Below are 22528 nucleotides of genomic sequence, written 5' to 3'. Positions count from 1 at the left end.
CGGATCTCTAGAAAAACCTACAACAATGATAAACTTTTATCGTTTTACTGAGGAATTCTAAAAATATTACTGAAATAGAGAAAATATACTACAACTTACTATCTAGCTTAAATCTAGAATCTTCAGAAATCTGGCAGTATCGTCATGATACGTTGTCCCAGGAGTTTATCAGTTATTTGATCAACATATACGTCACCATGATCACCAGACTCTTCTTGGATTCTGCCAAATAAACTAATGTGCGCTAGGAACCCATGGTACCAGCTCCAACGCCAAATGATGAGGATAACCTTACTTTCATACTCGTATAACTAAGCCATATACATATAATCCAGTAACTTTATACATCTGTAGTATGCGTCAAATCCGCGTTGGACGCTCGAGGTCATATTCATATTCATATTCATTTATTCATAAAATTAACAATTTTACATGTCAAAGTTAAAGTTAAATTATCATAATTAGGGTACAATACAATATTACATTTTAAAAATAGAAAATACTCTCAAATAAATTCAATAATTAAATTAAAAAGAAATAGATGTTGAACAATAATTACAAAAAATAATAATAATAGTATGTGATCGTATTGAACATTAAATTGCATTATTATTATAATATTCTGAGATGTCATAAAAAGCATTAATAGTCAGCCATTTCTTTAATTTACTATAGAATGTGGCTTCATTTTTAATATTTTTTATGTTGTCGGGTAGTTTATTAGATACCTGGTCCCGCAATGAGAACCGTTTTATTCGATTTCGCGAGTCGACAACATGCTGAGTGTAAGATGTTTTGATGTTTTTGTGTGATACGTGAACTTTTAAATGTCTTTATTGGAAATAGTTCAATGTTACTTCTAATATATTCAATCATAAACTTGGATTATTCATTAAGCCATCATAAACAAGTCTGCAAAAAAGCAGAACTACCAGATTTGACGCATACTGGCCCATGCTTTCAGGCGACAAAGTTACTATACTTCGCATGTCATATTATGAATGTTATCATTATATGTGTTATATCGCCGACTGTACCGATACATAGTATTCGCATTGCGGTAGGTTAATTCGTGTGGGGAATGCTCGACATTTCATCGGTATGCTCATTATAGCTGGCGATACTTTCTCTGTTTTCCAATAAACATAACTTCACCGATAAGATACGTTAGTTACATTTTCTGAGCTATGTTGGTGACTTGTTTAGTTATAGCCTTTTTTGTAGTCAATTATAGGCCAGTACGCTGTTAAATAATAAATATATATAATACTTATCCATCTTTACGATACCTAAAATATCAAATCTTTAGATAGTCGCATATGTCTTAATGTTGCAAGAAAACGAATCGTTACGTCTGGTATAGCAACTTTAATCTAAAGAATACATCATATTTGTTTCCGTAGAAACATTAGTACATAGGTTACTAGGTAAATTTTGCAAAACAACTTTATTTTTTACAATCGTTCAAAGTATTTTCCGTCACAATTAATACACTTAGTCATGCGTAAAAACCAATCATCAAAAATATCTTTCCATTTTTTTTCTGGAAGTAAAGCACACTCATTGTCCCAGGCCCTTAAAAGTTCCTCATCATTGGTAAATTTTCTACCTTTCAGCTTATCTTTGATAACAGGGAATAATGCAAAATCGCATGGTGCTAGATCGGGGCTGTATGGCGAATGCTCAATCATTTTTATCCCGGTATTCTTTAAAAAATTTACTGTTTGAGCCGCCCGATGTGCCGGTGCGTTATCATGGTGAAAATGCCAAGTACCGAGTCTTGAGTTGGGACGGATTTCCTGAAGTTTATTTAGCGCCCGAGGTAAATATTCTGTAGTGTACCAGGTAGCTGTTACCGTACGCTGACTCTCTAGAACAACTCGATCCACTATACCACGGTTTGTAAAAAATACAGCTATCATCTTTTTCTTAACAGATTTAGATTTACGGGGTTGTGTTGGCGTAGGTTCATTTTCAAAGAGCCAAACTTTATTTTTACTTTTTGATGGCACGTCATAATAATACAGCCATGTTTCATCTCCTGTGATAATGCTGTTTACATAAGCACTTGACCCGTTTTCATATTGTTTTAACATTTTCTTACACCATTTAACTCGACAGGCCCTTTGCTCCTCGGTAAGGTCGTGAGGTACCCATAGAGTGCAAACTTTTCTTACTCCGAGAATGTCGTGCAAAATTTTGTGAACACTTGGTGCACTAATGCCCAGGGATTCTTCTATTTGCCTATAGGTCATTCGACGGTCAACTCGCAGCATTTCTTCTACTTTGGATACGTTATCTGAAGAACACACGTCACTAGGCCGTCCTGATCTTGGTGCATCAGAAACCTCAAAATTCCCGCGTTTAAATTCACAAAACCAACGATAAACAGTCGTACGATGAGGGCAGTTTTCTTTAAAAACAGTTTGCATTTCCTTAAGACAGTCATCTAACGACAAGCCCCTCTCAAAGTTGTAGCGAATTACAATTCTTATGTCGTCTCTAGACCACGCCGACATGATTAAACTTCAAACTTTTTTTTCTTAAGAAATTTAAAAAAAAACGAAAATGTTTTCCCGCCAAACATTGTCTATGGAACTATAGTTTAAAAAAAAAATAGTGCTTGGCCACTTCCTTGTGTCATATTTGTGTATTGCAAAACTTATCTAGTAACCTAGGTAGTAAGTAGTAATATATACACGTCGACACACTTTTTCCTAAACTATGAATTAAAATAAATGTCACTTAAGGGACACAGGGCACTGGTAATTTTTCGGGTGCATAAAAAATCTTTTTCCCTCACTAGCTCGGAAACACGTGTTTTGTCCTTTAAAACCAGCGGGTAATAACGCATTTTATCCACTAGTGGGTAAAGTAATTTGACCTTGAATAAAATCAAATTTACTGCTTTAAAATTGACAAAAGTCGGTGAATCTAGTAATAAAGATGATTTACCACCTGTGAAACTACTGGAAGCAGTGATAAACGCATTTTTTGCGCTGTAGTTTCCTCGCTATAGTGAGGGGAAAAGTTTTGTGTTACACTCGGGTGCAAATGTATTTTACTTCTCGTGTGTTAAAAATCTCGCAAGTTCAGGATTCTATTCTCGAACCACTCGCTTCGCTCGTGGTTCAACTATAGAATCCTTTCACTTGCTCGTTTTTCAATTCCACACTCGGCGTTAAAATACAACTTTGCCCCCTTGTATAACAAATAACTATTCTTGCTGTACTTACTTAATTTTCTTTATTAATTATTATATATCTAGATAGAAGATTGCAGATTTTAATTTAGATTAACTGCGACTTTTATTTTTCGTATTATGAGAAAGTTTTCCGAAAGTGTCCCAGGAAATTTTTATCATAGGTACGAGTAATATCCAAGACATTGGAATATCGCTTCAATCATGTACTCGATTTTGACAAACGCAAAAGAAAGACGTATTTTGGCATCATTTTTATTAGGAATCATTTATAAAAATATTTATAGATATTCTTAGTTACCATTTACACAATCATATACTTACTTAGGTTATGTAGCATCGTCCTGACTGCTTTTTGTTTTCCATCTGCTGAAGAATCTCGTCTATTTGTGTACTTCATTTGCGCTCTCTTCGTAATGGCGTTGCAGCATTCATTAGGACTCGTAATATTGTAACAATACGTTTATTTGTTACCAATTTAGGTCAAAATGATTAACGCCTGTAAAGTGTAACCTTGAAGTTGTATTAGAAGAAAATTGAGTGGCCATTTTGTGATGAATGATTTGAATATTTTTGCATACATTTACTTCTTCTCCGAAATATTAAAATATGGCAGGCCTCTTGCGTACCTTTTTTCTGTGAAGGGATAGCAGGGAAAGGCTAAACATCGGCCATGATTCTGTGTATCTATGATTAGTTGATTACTTACTTTGTTGTCTTCGTTGGGCTAGTATCAAGTTCTAATTACGATTTGAGTGCCGATCATTCTACTTTGGCTTGGTTTCATAACTTCGAATACCTATCAGCCCGCATACCTCAAATTGCCTGCAACTATGCAACGAAATTCTTCGTTAAAATTACAGCGAAAGCAAGGTAGGATAACACACCCAAATCCAGGATATAATCTAAATTTCAGCCAAAACATTGAAATAAGGTACAGCGGGGCAAATCTCAACGGGGGAGAAATGTAACTGATCCGTTTTTTTTTTCATGTTTTACAATGTTTAACAGAGTGGTTTAACAGATGTTTAATGTTAAAGTGTCCACCGGTTATATATGGTAGGCGTATTCAGTGGATACATGTAGATTTCAACATCATAGTGTAATAATGGAAAAAATTAACTAGTTACAATTGGCCCCCCAGTCGAGATTTGCCCCGCTGTACCTTATCGAAACACCCTTCACATTCACAATCAGCGAGATATTTTAATTTAGTCTATAATCACCCACAACTATGCAAATAGAGCTCGGTGTTTGTTTACGTGTTTTACAACATTCAGCGAGTGGCATCCCGTTCCGCTGATTTGACTGACTGCCTCGGACCAAGTTTTCCTGCGATTTCCCCGCCGGCGCCGGCCGCTCAGTACGCGCCGCGCGCGCACATAACTAAAACATTATACCTCCTCTCGATAATGCATTTCGATATACTTCAAAAGTTCTTCGCACTTCAACTCTTACTTTATGGCCACATAAAGTGTTAGCGATTTGTTTTCGCAAAGGATTTTTTCGCGGGTGTTTTTAGTGTTTGCTACAGCATGTCATTGGATATTATGTTTTTGACAAACGACAATCTGCGGCGGATGCGGAAGGAGCCGCAGGTCCTGGGACTTCGTTATCGAGTATGTTTATTTACTTATTTATTTTTCTTTCCATGATTAATACCTTCATGAATGGACCTAGTGTCTTATTTGATCTGAAATTCTGCCATAAATTCGTCCTTATTGCAGATGAGCACTTTAGGCATGGCATAATAATCAATATTGTCTCAATTATGTCTAGAATTCGTTAAGTCTAATTTTATTACTCTTACTTGTAATATGTATATTAAATAGGTGCATTGAGAGTTTCTGTATTTATGCAGTCGGTTGAATTTCTACGAGATTTACCGAGCCGATGAAAATATTCAAGGAATTAATAGAAAGTAGCTTTGAAAGTTATATGAAGAAGCTGATAAGATAAATTTAAGATTTCAAGATTTTAAAGTCTTTTACAATTAGAGTGTTTCATATGTTTGTTTTAAAGTTTCTTTAATCTTGTTACTGATTTTTAAAATGGCTAAAAACCTGTACTATAAATATCTCTTTCCTTCATTCTGAATGAAAATATGATGATGGTACAATTAATGTTTTACAAGCAAACTATAGGTAAAAGTAAGATCACAAACATTAACTATAAAGAGAAAACAATAAATTTAATGAATGTGCGTGAAAATACGGCAGAAACCGTATTTTCACGGACACGTAGAAAAGTGACATGCTATTTCATTCGAATGGAGTAAAAAAAAAAACTTGAAATAACTGATGTAGGTTCTTGTAGCGTGACAGAAAAAAATGTAATGCTATGTTTATGATCATGTTTAAATCGATTGAAAACTTATTTTGAAATATTTTATTATAAGGCTCACGTAATAGTACATTACGATACAAGTGCGTAAAAAAGGAAGTTCGAAACGAGTGGCGATAAATTAAAACACTACCGAAGGGAGTGTTTTAAATCGACACGAGTTACGAATTTCCTTTTTGCACGTGTATCGTACGACGTTTTTCAGTACAGGTGAGCCTCCGAAGTTTCGACCTGGCATATAATGAACCAACTTCTCGAACTAGTGCGTAAAAAAACGACCATCTGTACTGAAAAACTTATTCTCATTCGTACACCAACACCACGAGTGGACCTGACGTTGTTTAGATGGTTACGTATTTACGTAATTCATACAAATACATAATTCAGTGGCGAAATATGAATATTATTACATTGTATAATGCTACATGATAAGCAGGCCTCGGATTATTTTTCGCATGGTAAGATGAAAGAAAACTATGGAGTCGATATTAAAACTAAACTTTAATTCATATTCATACTCATACTCACTAATTTTCTTAGTGCCGTAATACTTTTGTCCCTTGTGCAGGTTGACAGATCGAAAATTATCTTACTGAATGTAATTAAAATTATTTATGTGGTGTGATTTGGGAAGCCTTTTGCTTGGTAAAGGGTTACATTTACCCTGTAACTATATCAAATTAGTTACTATTTTGTTTAGTTCAGACTACTTTGTTGCAGTAAACGTAATGCTAAGTGCTTTTGCTTAATTCATTATGATAATCTGTGGATTTCTTCCACAGTACAATATTTTATCTTGTTACCATATTATAACACTACGCATAAACATAAGTAAGAAATCTAAACGCGTAATATTAAGATTACTGGAAATTTCACACCTGGGATACTGGCTATCAAACTATCAAATATAAGGTACAGCGGGACAAATCTTGACTTGGGGGGGGGGGGGGGAGACACTCTATTTAATAATGCAAACATTGTAAAACATGGAAAAAATGGACCAGTTACATTTGCCCCCCAGTCGAGATTTGCCCCGCTGTACCTTATGAAAGAGGCGCGTTCCTAGCACACAATCTAAGCTCGTATAGGTGAACGTGTACTATGCTATGCTTGTATGAGTGAAATATGACAGGTCGACTGTTCGCGTTTTTGACAGGCGGTAACTGTGAGGTAACCGAGAGGGGGCGGCACTTTCAGCGGGGAGCGGGAGTGGCCATACTGTATGATAGTACTCTTTATTATACTTTGGCAATGTGCTATCAGTATGTTGACAGTTTCCACCAACTATAGTATGACAACTACTTAATCTCTTATGGTATTTTCGCCACCACTTAGTTGGCAGCCCTCAACGGTGCGTTTCTCCAGAAACTTCCTTCTTCGCTTCTACAAAAATGCCTCTGTAAATGCCTCTTAAGCGCTTCCTAAGTTCGTTTCCCAGCTAAAACCGAAAGAACGTGTAGCAAAATTTCGTTAAACAAAAGGGACTATATTCAATCTGTCTAATGCCTGTTATTTAGAACGAAATGGTGAGGTATGTATTTATGTACCAGTGCAGGACATAAATTAACGCAATAACAATATGTTAGGTAAAACACTAAGGGCCGGTTGCATCATACCGTTTGTCATCGTCAAAGACATATATAACTCCGTATAGACAGATAAGGTCTAAGAAAAAAAACGTACCTCAGTACCATACAGAAAAAGGTACGGTGGCCTAGATGGCATTACACCTTTGGGGTACGCTCAGCTAAATGACGAATATTAATATTTGATATTTTAAAACATACAAGCTAAGAACAGAAGGTGAAGAAAAACATCGTTAGGAAACCGGACTAATTCCAACGTGGTCTAGTTTACCCTTCGGGTTGGAAGATGGCAGTCGCTTTCGTAAAAACTAGTGCCTACGCCAAATCTTGGAATTAGTTGTCAAAGCGGAACCCAGGCTCCCATGAGCCGTGGCAAATGCCGGGATAACGCAAGGAGGATGATGACAAGCTAAGAATATGGGCCAAATTGTCAAAACTGAGGTTCAAAAGTTTTAAGCCTGTGTCAAGAGATGACAGTCTATTCACTGTGATTACACATTTTACTTCGACAGTAGCTCTATAATACTCGATCCTCTTTGGTCACCGTTAAAGCGTTCGTAAAATTGTATTGTAAGTATGGGAAGTTCCATAGACGTCTGTTGCGTGACGATGATGTGTTTGTCAATTGTGTTTGATGCAACTGGCCCTAAATTTTATAATCGTTGTGATGCCTGGCGTATCATAAGCATCGTTTGAAGATTATTTAATATATATAAGACTATGCACGATGTATTTTTGAAGTTCTGTTATTAAGAGAGAGTTATTCTAACCGCGTGATTAAGATAGTTACTTGCACTTACGAAGATAATTGGCATTATTTGAGCATCCTCAACGCAAGAGCGAGTTTAATTGTACTATTGGCTGACTAAATGCGTACTATTCGAAATCTTTTGTGCTTGGATGGTTATCGGTTATGATAACTATAGTCGATAATTTGCTCACTTTATTTACGAATTGTGTATTATTATTTAGGTCTTTACGGTAAAAATTACATAGATAATCATTAGGTAGATTTACAGACACCCGACGTAGAATTCAACTAAAATGCTGTGTGTTATAATGATGCAAGCAAATACATTATTATAACATTAAGTACTTTGGTAAAATGTCATAGTCTATGTAGATGATTAATTGATTATACACCACTGAAGAGTAATGACAATAGGTCACTTTACATGTCTCAAGTTCACTATTACTTATAGAAAGATGCATCTTTATTGGTATGAACGTTTCTAATTACACATACATACATACAATCACGCCTGTATCCCATAAAGGGGTAGGCAGAACACATGAAACTACTAAAGCTTCAGTGCCACTCTTGGCAAATAAGGGGTTGAAAGAAAACGAAACTGTGACATTGCAGTTCGTTTCTAATTAACATAAGTTAAATTATAATCTATTGAAAATATTTCGATGTATGATATGAACGTTATTTGAAATGGTTATTATTATTATCACCGGTCTATTTCTTAAATTTACAATAACGATTTATAAAATATTACTACTGACGGGGTGTTTAAAAAATCCCATATCTAAAATGCTATTTGTTGTTTACAGGGCTTATCGAACGGCGTTGAGAATGACCAGAACACAGCAAACATACCTCCCGGCGAGCTCACGCACAAGCGGCTCTCCACCGGCTCCACCATGTCCAACCAGAGCGGCGACTCTGGCAACGTGGACTACGCCCCCAAACACCAGTACCTGCACCGAGAGACCGAGGACAAAACCTTCACGCCACCCAAAATAACCAACCCCCTGTTCGGCGTCAACGCCGCGTCACACTACGCCCCGCAACCCGTCTTAGAGGAACCCAACCACTACGAAAGACCCCTACCCAACGGCATCAGAAAAGCCCCCGAAGGCCAAGACAACGATGCCCTCAAAAACGAGGACGCCATTGACGGTAGGAAAGACCTAGTAGTGAGCCCCAACCAAATCGCCCTCACTGAGGGCGCTGCCACCTACACCACAGACAATAATGGTAAAATCAATGTTCATGTCACCGTCATGATTAACGCAGGTAATTATATGCATCCTTACGTTACCCTCGTAACAACACATATTTATATATAGCACCGGTTTTTAACAATTTATATACGAAGTTTATCTAACAGTTTTTGCACAGTGATGGTTTATAAATACATGTATGGAAGGGGCCTGCGGTCCCCGGGTCCGGCTCGAGGATGCATATCTGAGGCAAGCGTCTCCTTGTAGTTGCATGACTTGCATGCCGTGTTCGTTATTCTTTCCTTATGATGCGAGTTATGTCTTGGTCGAGTTTTAATAACATAAAAACTTTGGGTTTGTGTGGCATTTTCGATTTGCATAACCTGGATCTCAAGAGAACTTATTGAACGATCAACCGTTTACGCCGATTTTAGCCGCCCTAGTGGATTGTTTAAAATTCGGCCGAGCCTTAACTTTAAAGACTAGTCTTCTTGTGTCCACTTGTACTGTTATAGTTATGTATTTAGTTGTAATATAATAGTTACTTCTATCAATTGCATGTCGATTTGTTTTATGTATTTTTATTCATTGTATTTATTATTCGTTTACCCGTTTCCAATGAAAATGTATTTTGGTGGATCATTTTTTTTATTATGTTATGTCTGCCAAATGAAAACAGTATTACAGTTTGTTAGAACATGCTGAGCTGTAAAATATTTGAATGAAGTCATTGGTAGACTGCGCATGATAAAACGAAATTGAACCACCCAGTTACAGGATTTCCCATATTTAAAATCATTAATAAGTAATTTTTAAACTTTAGTTTATGCTAGTTACAGTCACAAAACACAGTATTGCTTGCTATCATAAATACTAACAATTTACAAAACAGTAAAGTCAGAATTTGCTCTTAACACGTTTTGAAGCCTAGTGCCCCCAAACATTTTCTCCTTACAATCTTTAATCATAGTATTACAATTTCAGGCACCCTCGCGGACTTAAAGAAGCAGCGATCACAAATAAGAACAAACGGCAGCCCAGTAGAAAACAGTCTACAGTCAACGAACAACCACAGTATAACATCACTCCCCGAGGGCGTTGGCCAGGAGGCCATGCCGGTCCAACTGAACCCACTCACCCTGTCCCCAAGTGCGGGCACCGTACCGCGGTTCTCGGGGCACACGAGCGAAGTAGTCGGCGACACGAGATCGCGCAGGTGCTGTATCATTATGTAGACTTATGTGAAACGGTGTGAAAGTCTGACTGATCATTCCAGTTATTTGGGAACTTAATCGTCGATCAAATTGGGGCTTCGAGTACTGTGTTGATTGGGTGTTTTTACAAAATGACACTTAAGTTGCAAAGTGGAACAATGATAGTTGGGGTATCAAGAGATCATTGGGACATATTTATTGGACTTAAAACATTGTCTTACACAAGTTTTGGACTTTAATGCTCAGCAAGTCTTAAGAAATACCTTGAACATGTTTTTTTTTTCACCAAAGGTTTTGACCCAACTACCTATAAAGTGACTTTTTGTCAAAACAGCCAGTAACATTTGGGTTGTGTATATTTTGAATTATGTAAAATATAGTACTTCGAAGAATCCTAGGCCGCCTATCATTCCCATTTGAAATCAGGGCCCAATTTTATAAACCTACAAATTACAACAATAAACGGAGTGGTTGTATAATACCTTTCATGTGTGGTTTGTTATGTGTATTTAAATGATGATCTTGAAGTTATTGAAATAAGCAAAGAACTGTTCAAGGAAAGACACCCGATTCTGGTCTTGCCACAGACACTATAATAAAGAGCACTACTGTATAGTATGGCTACTCCCGCTCCCCACTGAAAGTGCCGCCCACCCGCTCTCGATTACCTCACAGGCACGGTTGACGGGCGGTATGTCAAAAACGCGAACGACTTACACGAGCTAAGACTGTGTGCGTAGGAACGCGCCTCTTTCATATATTTGATCGCCATTGCCCGAGGTGTGCCACAGACGAGACCAATTATGTCAACGATGTTGCCAGATAAGTGATGTGTAGTTTTATAAAACGGGGCCCATAATGCCAGTGGAATTGCCATTGCAGCTCACAGCTACGGCTTGCCAATGTGCTAAGATCATTGTGATAGTTGCACGAGCTCAACAGTTATTGTACTTAGAGGTAAGATGGTTGCTAATATTTTAGTCAACTCTTTCTACATCCCAGATATTATCATGACTTCATGTTAAAAAAATATTTGTTACGCTATCTGTACACAGACGTGGAGAACCTCTCAGTGAGTCTCGATAAAAAATACTACATCAGGCAGGCAATTACAAATAGTGCGATAGGAACGGCCTGATGCTTTATCATTTATCGCGCAGCCATGCTTGCCTGCCAGATCAGAGAAAAGCAAAATGGTACGAGTAATAGTCACACAAGAACAGAGGATTTTTATTCTCTTTCCGAGACAGGGAATCTTGCCGAGTTACCATAAGTGGTTACAATGTAGTCAAACGTCATTGTGTGCTATTCTACAATATACATAGGTCAATATCTAAATCATACTTTCAGAAACTCATAAAATATGACAACAAACACTCCTTTGCTTAAGCTACCCATATTTGTAACTTTGACATATCATATGAAACTGTTATTTGAATATCTGGGGTATAGAAATAGAGATAAGTAACTACAGATTCCTATACGTAAGTTATCTTTTAGACCCGATGTACGTATTTTAAAGCGTCATCTTCGCCTTACCATTTTCCTAGTTAACATTCCTTTATTTAATTAACTTATATTTGAAATCATTATATGTGTAGACAAAGTATTGTGATTGGAAATTGAGTACTTAAAATATATTAAACGAAGTGTATTATATATTTTTAAGAGTATTTTGTACAACATTGCATTATTAACGAAAGTATCAATCAGTATTCTATTCTAAAGGAAGAACACTGAGGACGAACAAATTCGGACATTGACCCCTTGCTCTTATCCCTATCATGTGCGTGTAATAAATTTCATAGTGCGATCAAGAAAGTTTGCGAAAGAGTCAAAAAATGGAGGGAGGGAATGTACGAAATTATTCGTGCCTAGCGTCCATATTTTACACTACGTATTCCATATAGAACCTTATTGCAATATAAAGTGCCTCCCGGTTCAGTTGTAAAAGTAATCAAAGCAGAATATGTAAAATTGACATAAATAAATAGTAAATTATTTTTTAACATGTAAGAAATTGATATTTATGTAGCTTGGTATGTATAAGTAATTTATTAATAATTAAAATGTTTCAGAAGCTCTATTGGAACATATTACTGTGAATATGCATTTAAAACAAGATATATACTATTTTGTTCTTGAGATTCGATCGCTTCTTGTACAAAAAGTATTTGTTACGTGGACCAGTGCTGGCAATAAACCCATTGATGTATTTATACATAATCTACACAGATAATATAAGTATATTTTGATTCATATCAATCTGGAATAAGGTACATACATTGGAGGCAAAATACATAATAAATTGCAATACTGTACTAGTAACTAAATTATAATAATATAAACATTATATATTATGTAATTAGCCAACATTTCGTCATTGTATTCCTTTTATCTTCTTTACCTTATTCTTAAGGGTCCATTTTAATATTTAACAAGATTTGCAAAATGATAACTGTCTATGTTAAAATTTGAATTGTATAAAGAAATAACCTAAATGATTGAAATAAACATCTCGTCCATCATTTGACAAATAATAAACTCCATTGCTATTATCATAATTATAAGATGATAATGTGTCACATAACTGGTAAAACGGAACAAAATGCTAATAAATCGTAATTATTGCAATTAAAAAACATTCCAAATGTCTTTTCATATTAACTTTCTAATTTAAGACAGTTATTAATGTTATTATGTAGGTACTGATTACTTAATGTTTGGGCGTACGAGCAAACTATGTTAACAATTTACATACGGTCATGTTTTTATTAAGGACTGATTGTTAACTTTTATAAATTGTTAAGAATTAATTTATAACATGTTCAAAGTAGAAAACCAAGATTCATGTAGAGATATACTCGACGTGTAAGCAGCTGAATTTGTTTCCAGATACAAGTGACAACGAGAGGCAAGTGTTATGAGTCGTTCCATCTTCGCACAAAACCACTATTTCGACAGTAATGGCACACGTGTGTCATTCCTATAAAACATATGACACTTTTTCAGGCTATCTATGGTTGATAACTACTACTACTACTACTTATAGGCGCGATAACCCAAAATGAGTTTTGGCCTCCAACTCAAGAGCACACCACTTTGCTCGGTCTTGAACGGTATCGCGGAACGCTTTCGCCGACGCCGAGCTATGGTTGATAAGCTCCATGATTATTATAAGAGCTCAAAATTTCAACTGTGATTAAATTGAAACTCGGTCAGATTATTTGTTAATTACATCGTCAAACTTCGAGCATATCTCTACTTGAGACGTAACAGTACATATTTAAAATCGCCCATCAAATGAGATTAAACAGCTGACTGTTGACAGAGTGAGGGGGCCACAGCGCGTTTTTACATCCACACGTTACGACAACGTATGAACAAGACCCCAGTGGAACTATATCAAAACCCCCGGTTGTACGACTTTGGTCTCCCGTTGACAGATATTCTATCGTGATGAGAATGGGATTAGCGATAACAAACCATGCATAAGTCAGTTTTGTTTTAAGTGACAGCTATCTCAATCCCAAACTAATCGCGTTTTAGTAATACACTGCGTAAAAGGCGTAATTTGTAGAACTTTTTATAGTTCTTTGAAGATCATGATCAGAGGCAGACCAATGTCTAAAAACCTTTAGCGGCACTAAAGATACATACATACTATATAGTTCTCCATACAGTGAATAAGACAACGTTGTGCGTAACGTCTGGATTGTAAGTGAGTGCCTTTTTCTTGTTCGTTATATGCTAAATACTCTATGTGTGCCAATATTTTCCTATTCGTTTAAGTCGCGATCAAAACTTACAATTTGCATTTTAACTTTTTGAAGGACAACTCTTATTGCGAGTACTTATTTAGATTATTGTAGTTTATGTATTTTACGTTTATTTCGCCCGACATTATCCAGTGTTCATGGTCTGTGGTATTCTTGATAGATTCTATGGCAGCTTAATTTTTAAAGTAGAAAGATTTTGTATTATTTAACTTTGTAGGTGTTTTAAATATAAACAGTTTAAAGCACGAAATAGTCACATTAAGCGTGACACGACTGAATAGAATTGTCCTGACAATTTCCCAAAATGTATTAGTAATGTCGCGCTTAAAGTGAATATTAAGTGAGTTTAATAGGTTTATATGATAATGTTCTTATATTAATGTCACGTGGGTTTCATTAGGTCCCATCCAGTAGTAATTCATTCGTCCATATCTTAGTCACTAGTGTAAACGATGTAGGTTTTTTTCCTCAGTACTTAAAAAGTACTTAGAAAACTATTGTTATTAACACTATTTCGGAACGTGTTAACTTAGAATAATATTACGTAAAAATATGGTAGGCTCATTATATCAATTTATTAAAGCCCCAAATATATGTATGTCAAAGTAATAAACCCAAAAATATACCTAAATATAAAAATCATCCAAACTTGTCTAAGCAATACACAATGGCCTTATAGAGAGACGTATATTTAAGCACAATTTACTTTTCGGTTGTTTTTCTTCATAACAGTATTATTTTATGAATGCATTTTACATATTTACCAGCACACACTGCGTTTTTTTGTGATATTGCTATTTTATAAAAACATTAAAACCAGATAAAAGTATAAAAATAAGTTGAACAATTTACAAATGTTTGAAATTGTAACTCAGCGGAATAATATTTACAAATCTGTGTAATGGAAAATAAATGAGAAAGTGTTGGTTGTGATAAAAGTACGGTTACGAAGCTGGTTTTTCTAAAAATAAACACTGAAAAATTATAAACCAATAGAGAAAGATCTACAATACACTTAGGCTGGCTCTAGACTTGTATAATTTACTTACGTAAATAAATAAACAACAATTAAACAGAACAAAATAATAATTAAAAGTACTCGTACGTAAAACTTATCGAGTGTAGTGCCGGCCTAAAGTTGCAATCATCGTGCTATTCTGAGATCAAGGTGATGAATTATACTACACTAGTATAATTATAACCCACTGATAAGGTCTAAATTTGTGTTATACATTATAAATATATTTGTATATTCTGATTACGAGACCGTTGATACCAGTGCCTCCAGTCGGTCTTGCCTTAAACGGTGATAACGTTGTCTGTAAACCTTTATATACTATTAGATGCGTACTTAATTTATCAAAGTTTATCCTAGTATTTCTGCAAACTTTCTTAGGTATATTTAATATAAAAGTTCGGAACATTATATTTATATACCTTTATTATAAGTAGTACTGCTAAACCTTTATTGAGTAATGACGTCACAACTCTTGTGTCAAATAAGTGTTCTTTTACATTAGATGCCTGTTTTTTGTAAAGATAGACATCACATTTCGAATGGTATTTAGTGTTTTTTGACGCAGACCTTATAGGAGTTATTTCTATTGCTCATTTTACAAACTTTTTGCTAAATCTTTTCTATTTATACTTGGTAGTGCTAGTAATACATATCGGTAGACATGTTTATGGTATCTCAGTGTTGTTCAGTGATTCCTATTAGATCTTGCCCTCTAGTATCTTGCCCTGTTCAAAATATATGCCACAATAGACCTCGTGTAGAAAACCTGCAACTATCCATATAACTCTTAGTATCACATTAGTAGAAATTATATGACTTACCAACACAAATTGAGCTTTTTAGTCATAACACTGATAAAAAAACTTCCATAAAAAGTTTATAAATAGTTTTATAAAAAATATTGATTATGTAATTATAGATTGGATGTTGTAAAAATTATTATATATAGGTACAATGATTCTTAAATAAATAAAAAATACAATTAATTTGATTGACATGTCTGCAATCGTGTTAGACGTTCTATCCAGTCTTCAAAAGAACTGCAAGTGCTTATTTATAAATTTGATTATTATTTTGGTGCGGGCATCCATTTGATTATTATGGGTGTTCAAAATGCAGCTGATACGATTTATTCTATCATGATTATATCAAATCTTATGTTTAAATAGATAAAAGTTAAATTTGGTACAAAAAAATAACTTACATGCCCTTAATTTATAACGTAAAAATGCACGTTCAAAATGGCAAAAATGCAAAATAGAGGTGTGTTACTCTTACTTTGATTAAAACTGATAATATTTAAACATAAGTATGAAGAATTCTACTTTTTTGTTATAATGTAAAAAATAAACCAATTGTTTAAACCAAACATGTGTATTATTGATTCAGCTCCTTGAAAGTTTACCTTATTTTTTATTTATGATTAAAATGAACAAGTGATATACGTGAATCACGTGGTAAAAACTGTGCTGGCTCCTTTATTGATGTTCAAATTACGTAAACCTGCAACGTCAATTTAAACAAATGCACAAGCAGCGCACAAGAATCTTATATACCATGGATATTGCGTGCCGACCAATGAGTTGAAGCCAGGTTCATTCACCTTTACTCCTATGTTCTATCTCTTTCCGACACTGTGATGTATTGCCAGATTAGTTACTAAAAAAAACGTATAAAACATTCTTCAATCAAATTGACTTACTTTTCTTTGTATTATACGAAAAAAAACTCAATCAAAAACCTTATTTCTCCGGTATTTACCTCCTGCGTACTATGGGAACACTAATAATAAAAAAATATGCCCGATATCGATACCTTTGGGTTCAATTGGCGTAAAGGACAAAATGCAGGTTTTCAGGAGAAGCAAAAAACAACTTTTTTTTTAGAAAAATGTTTATATCTTTTTTGTTTTTTGATCTATATTTGTGACGTATATAGAAAAATATGTAGATTTTTAGTATCCTTAACCTAGTGTAGCACCTGTAGTGATAAACTAAACGGTTTAGAAGTTAGATGGTTGTAAAGGACATGTCAAAATGCTATGAACGTCCTTTACACCCATGATTTTTTTGAACAATTAGAGTTGATAGGGTCGTAAATGACGGTCTTAGATGATTTTTATACAAATTCGGGGCGTAAATGTAACCGGAATGGTACAAATGGCAACTGTTTTTAGCTTAATTTACAATTGAAAAACTTGAAAAATGTATCAAAACGTAGTTAATATGCCATAAAATAGCCACAGTAGTGTTACAGTGTATATTTATCTAAATATTTAGCAAAGACAAAGAACAAGACTATTTTATACCCAGTTTTGCAATAAAGAAACAACATTTGCTTAAAAACTATCTAGTATTTTGGAAAGTTATTAAATTATTTTAGTACTCGCCGCTGTCTCAACTCTCAATAAGTTACGCATTCAGTATTTAATTCTAGCAGGGAAACGCTTTCGTAGTTTAAGTAAATATAAAAACACTAATGGTAATCACGTAAACTTTAATCAGAAACTGTGAACAGTAGACTATATTAATACGACAGTAATTTTAAGTCTAAAGTAGAAAGAAGTTCTAAGAATAACTAAGAGTTAAGTACCAATTTATAAACGCAAGTTAGGACGCGTATACAAACTGTGACCAACTAATAAATAATAGTAACTGTAGTCAAGACTACCTACTATGTTGATTCATATTTTTGATAATTTTAAAACAGAAGATTGTTATTTAGTCTTTAACCTGTTAAATAAGAATAATCTTAATTATGAGTTCAATCCTAGAAATATTATAGTCAATGCTTTAAGTACATGTGGGTACATATCCAAGTCACCAAACGCTAACTATCATTCGCTAGCGAAACGCACCTGTTATTGTCGCACTAAATGTTAGTATAGTCTACTGTTAAAGTTTACTGGCGGCGTAGCTGAATGGCAATCGTCGACGCCAGACGCCGACAAAAATGCAGTCTGGTGCAATACGCAAGAGCGATAAAGATATATAGCTACGAAATACTTAGATATTATCGTGAGCGTTTGTGCATACGTTGTGGGTACGTAGTGTACGTACCCTGATTACCATAGTGTTTTTTTTTAATTACCTACATCTCGTCGCAGTATAATAATACTACGAAAGCGTTTCCCTGCTAGAATTAAAGGCTGAATGCGTAACCTACTGACTATTCAACAGCGGCGAATACTAAAAAAATAACTTTGAGCTTGTTGCCAAAGTATTAGTAGATCGTTTTTAAGCAAATATTGTTTCTTTATTACAAAACTGGATATAAAATAGTCTTGTTCTTTTTTGTTTCTAAGATAGCTTAGATAAATAATACACTGCATTAAACTAATGTCTATTCTATGCCATATTAAGTACGTTTTGACACATTTTTCCAGTTTTTAATTGTAAACTTAGCACAACATTTGTACCATTTCGGTTACAATTACGCCCCGGTTTTGTATAAAAATCATCTAAGCCCGTCATTTACGACCCTATCAAATCATGGGTGTAAAGGACGTTAATAACTTTTGACGTGTCCTTTACAACCATCTATCTTCTAAATCGTTTAGTTTATCACTACGGTTGTTACACTAGGTTAAAGATACTCGTAATCTGCATATTTTTCTTATACACGTCACAAATATAGGTCAAAGAAACAAAAAAGTGGGTTTATCTTTCTCTTGGAAACTTTCATTATATGTCCTTTACGACAATTGAACCCAATGATATCGATTACAGTTGCGGATAAAATATTTTTAGTGCTGGTCGTAAAGGACGAAGAACAAAAAAACTTGTCCTTTACGCCCAACTTTACCACGCTACTATAGAAAGTGATCCTTAAAAAGTAAGGGCTTAAAGGGCAACAATATATATCAAGGTGACTTACGACTATATTTTTATTTGTAGATTTCCTTTACGACATAAATAATAATTTATAATGAATGACTTGATATTTACGCCCCTTCAGAAAAGCTATTTTTGCGAGTCCATAGTAGAAAATCTTGGTCGTAAAGGCAACTTTTTAAGAGATATCGAAATTTTAACTACACAGATCGATAGCGCTTGAAATTCTGAACAAAACTGTATATATAACTCATTTTCGCCGAAATGTCCTTTACGCCAATTGAACCCAGAGGTATCGATATGTCAGAATTGTCAAAAGTCATTCACCGATTCAGATATTTATTTTGCGAAATAAACGTTTTTCGACGATTTACTTAAGTTCTGCGCTATGTATTGCATAGTGAACCATTGTGGAAGTAAATGGAAACCGAAATCCGACGTAAAATTTCACAAGTAAGTACTTATTTTACCATAATGTTCATAAACCTCGCTGGCAATAAATTTTCTGCTATTTTGCTTGTAATCTTGGTTAGTTCTTATCATTATATTGTTTTCATTGTCTCAAATTATATCAAAATTCCCACGAATAGGTTTAGAACGATAAGAAAAATAATGCTATGTGTGGTTTTACGACTAGGGTGACCAATCTTTTTTCTTGCATGGTATTTACTCTTATTGAATGGAGCTAAATCTATCAACTTGGTACGGTTTCTATGTTCATAGTTCATATCACAGTATAATAATACCAACTTTATTGTTTATGTCTTTACAATTAACATGAATAATATTAAACTTTTCAGTGTTCCAAAAGATGAAGGAAGGAGGCAGCGTTGGCTGTCGATTGTACCGATAAAAGGAAATGTTTCAGAGCGTTCGACAATTTGCAGATTTGCACTTTAAGCCTGAAGATTATGACACAGAAAGAAATTTTAAAAATCGGTCCAGTAACGACGGAGATATCGTGGCATAAACATTAAATTGAGATACATATATATATATATATATATATATATATATATATATATATATATCACAGAGAACCTCCTATAGAGTGGCAGTCTTGTATATTTGGTTCGCGATACGAGTCACCAGTGTTTGGGGTGCGAGGAGCGGGCGGGGAATGTGTTAAGCGCGCTGTGATTGGCCGTTTCAAGGACGGCGGGCAGTCGCGCCAGATGAAAAGGGACAGAAGTATGACTGTCCCTCTACTGACGCGTAAGTGGCCAATGTAAGTTGACCTATGCCGGCTCTGAATAAATTATAAATATGACTTATTTGTGGAATGTAATGCCGTCTGTTTTTAAATTTGAGCTTCTTGTTACCTTTCCACATCATTTCACACTACAGGTGGACATCTTTAAGGCATCAAAATACCCTTTTCCAATTTTTTTGTGCGAAAAACACGCGCTGCTTTCGGGTCTGTTACTTGGTCGATACTGATCGGGCACGGCGAGCGCCCGCGCTTATATCAGTGCAAATACTAGGAAGGCTGGCCACCGCGAGTCGTCTTGTAATAGATGTCTATAGGGGTTGGTCTGTGATATATATACATGCGAAGAGAATTGAAATACGTACGAATTGAGAACCACCTTCCTTGAGATTTGGGGCGGCGCTTAAAAATAAAGATACTGTTTTAAAACGTCCTAGTATTTCATTATTTCCCCATTGACAAATACTTCCCTTATATTTTTGTGGCTATTCCCACTAGTTACCACCAAGTTTTTACCTGTCCTAACTACTGGGATTTTCCCCACATTGTTAATTACCACACCGGGGGTTGATAGCTACTGGGATTAGTTTTCCCAGTAGTTACTACCAAAATATTATTGTGATAGTTTAAAGTGACTGAAACATTTTTTAATAAATACAGGTGTCAGTAAAAGAAAAGTTATATTTTAAGCCTCGTGTTGCAACACTCACCACGCTCTTATTCTGGAACGGTTCTGAAAAAAAAATCCCAGTAGTTTACCACTGGTAAAAACTGTACCGTATTTTGTGGCGTAAGGCAAAGTAACTGCAGAGTGGTATAGAAATGGACCTTATTGGCGGTTGACAAATTAGTAAGGTGCATTAGAGTAATTCCGAATGACAGAAATGTTCAGATAATTCCGAAAGGGTAATCTTGATATGACGGAAATAATGGTGATTTCTATGCGACTTTCCTAATTAGACGACTTTCGGAATTGCCCTAATGTACCTTACTTTTTGAGTTTGTGAGGATGGATGTTCACTTTCGTGATAAAACGATTGATCGGATTTGAATTTAATAAGTTACAAAATTAATCAGTCGTATAAACGTAATACGTCAAATTCCGCGGGATATCCCTAATGTATGCTTAATCATGGACACCCTAAAGAAAGAGATGCAAGACCGGCGTGACGTAATTCAAGGTCAAATTTTCTGGCTTCAACGTAATGTTCGGCACGCAATATCCATGGTATATAAGATTCTTGGCAGCGCACATGCCAAACTGCTCTGAAATTAAATAAATGGCTACACCTTAATCAGGGTCCTTTGTTGGCCTGTGGTAGGGAATGAGTGCAAATCTCTATCCCTCAAATTAAAATTGTAAACGGGACTTAATCGTATATATCTAAGATTAAAAACTGGCCAGGGACTCTCGAAGAGACTCTCACTTATGAGTATTCTCCTTGAAACTTGGCTATAGGTATAACCAATTTAGTCTCGTTAACAATTTTTAGTATGTGTAATAATCGTGAAAGTTTAAATCAGTGCATTATGAATTTAAGAAACAGTTCAAACAGCTGAATTCCTGTCTTAGGTCCATGCCATATGGTACCTACAATTTATCATACTCGAGTGATAAGTTCATGTTATCTATGAAACTAACATTTGCAACTTTGACACGTCAAGGCGACGGACTAAATTAAATTTCAAGAATTATCTACTTCCCGGTTGTTAAAATAATACAGGTTAAAAGACTAGGTAAAAAACTCAATTAAGTTAATTTATTTTTCTATATAATTCTAAAACTTCTACAACAAAATCTTTAATCAACTCAAAAACCCGTAGCAACAAGTATTTTTTAAGTAAGGATTTAATAGGTCCACCGATAATAATTCACACAGTAATTTTCGTGGCACCTAATGCTCAACTGATAATTGGAAGGTACGTAATCGAACACTTGGGGACACGTCAAAACGACGAACAAAATTTCACAAAAGCTACGTCATGCTACCTAGTTAAAAAGTGTATATGTAGTTTAATTTAATTAAATAAAAATAAAAAAATAACACGTTAATAATAATAAATTAATACGTTAACGTAACAATTATATTTCGGCATTATTATATATGAAACTGAAATTCCTCGTGTTTCCACCAAACCTTCGAGCCTATAGCCTCAAAAAATCTGTAGAACCCAAATCTGTCATCAAAATTAAATTCTGAGCATCAGAAGTGGGATAATTCAGGTGCAGATCATTATTATTTTACCCGCTGCGACGTCACGCCGGCGCTGCGCCCGCGCAGACGGCGGCCGTCACGGGGGGCAAGGTTACGGCAGGCGTGGCGCCGAATCGTGTCATGCACACATGTGGCAACGAAGCGTGTTTGTGACGTTTTCCTACTGCGTACGCG

The 22528-nt window shown here is 35.2% G+C and overlaps 1 protein-coding gene across 3 annotated transcripts in view; it reads left to right on the top strand.

Annotated features, from left to right (window-relative positions):
• The window catches only part of LOC125231548 (protein phosphatase 1 regulatory subunit 16A), a 69357-nt gene that overhangs the window by 46143 nt on the left and 686 nt on the right, over positions 1-22528 (top strand). For 2 of the 3 annotated variants that reach the window (XM_048137003.1, XM_048137005.1), the window contains 2 exons: positions 8692-9157; positions 10069-10300. In XM_048137003.1, coding sequence (XP_047992960.1) covers positions 8692-9157; positions 10069-10300 — 698 coding nt within the window. The remainder of the gene's footprint in view (positions 1-8691; positions 9158-10068; positions 10301-22528) is intronic. The other variant, XM_048137004.1, reaches the window with a different exon arrangement.

Source organism: Leguminivora glycinivorella, chromosome 12, assembly GCF_023078275.1.
Source record: "Leguminivora glycinivorella isolate SPB_JAAS2020 chromosome 12, LegGlyc_1.1, whole genome shotgun sequence".
NCBI classification, from domain to species: domain Eukaryota; kingdom Metazoa; phylum Arthropoda; class Insecta; order Lepidoptera; family Tortricidae; genus Leguminivora; species Leguminivora glycinivorella.
Note: the sequence above shows the minus strand (reverse complement) of the source record. Positions and strands in the feature narration are given on the sequence as shown.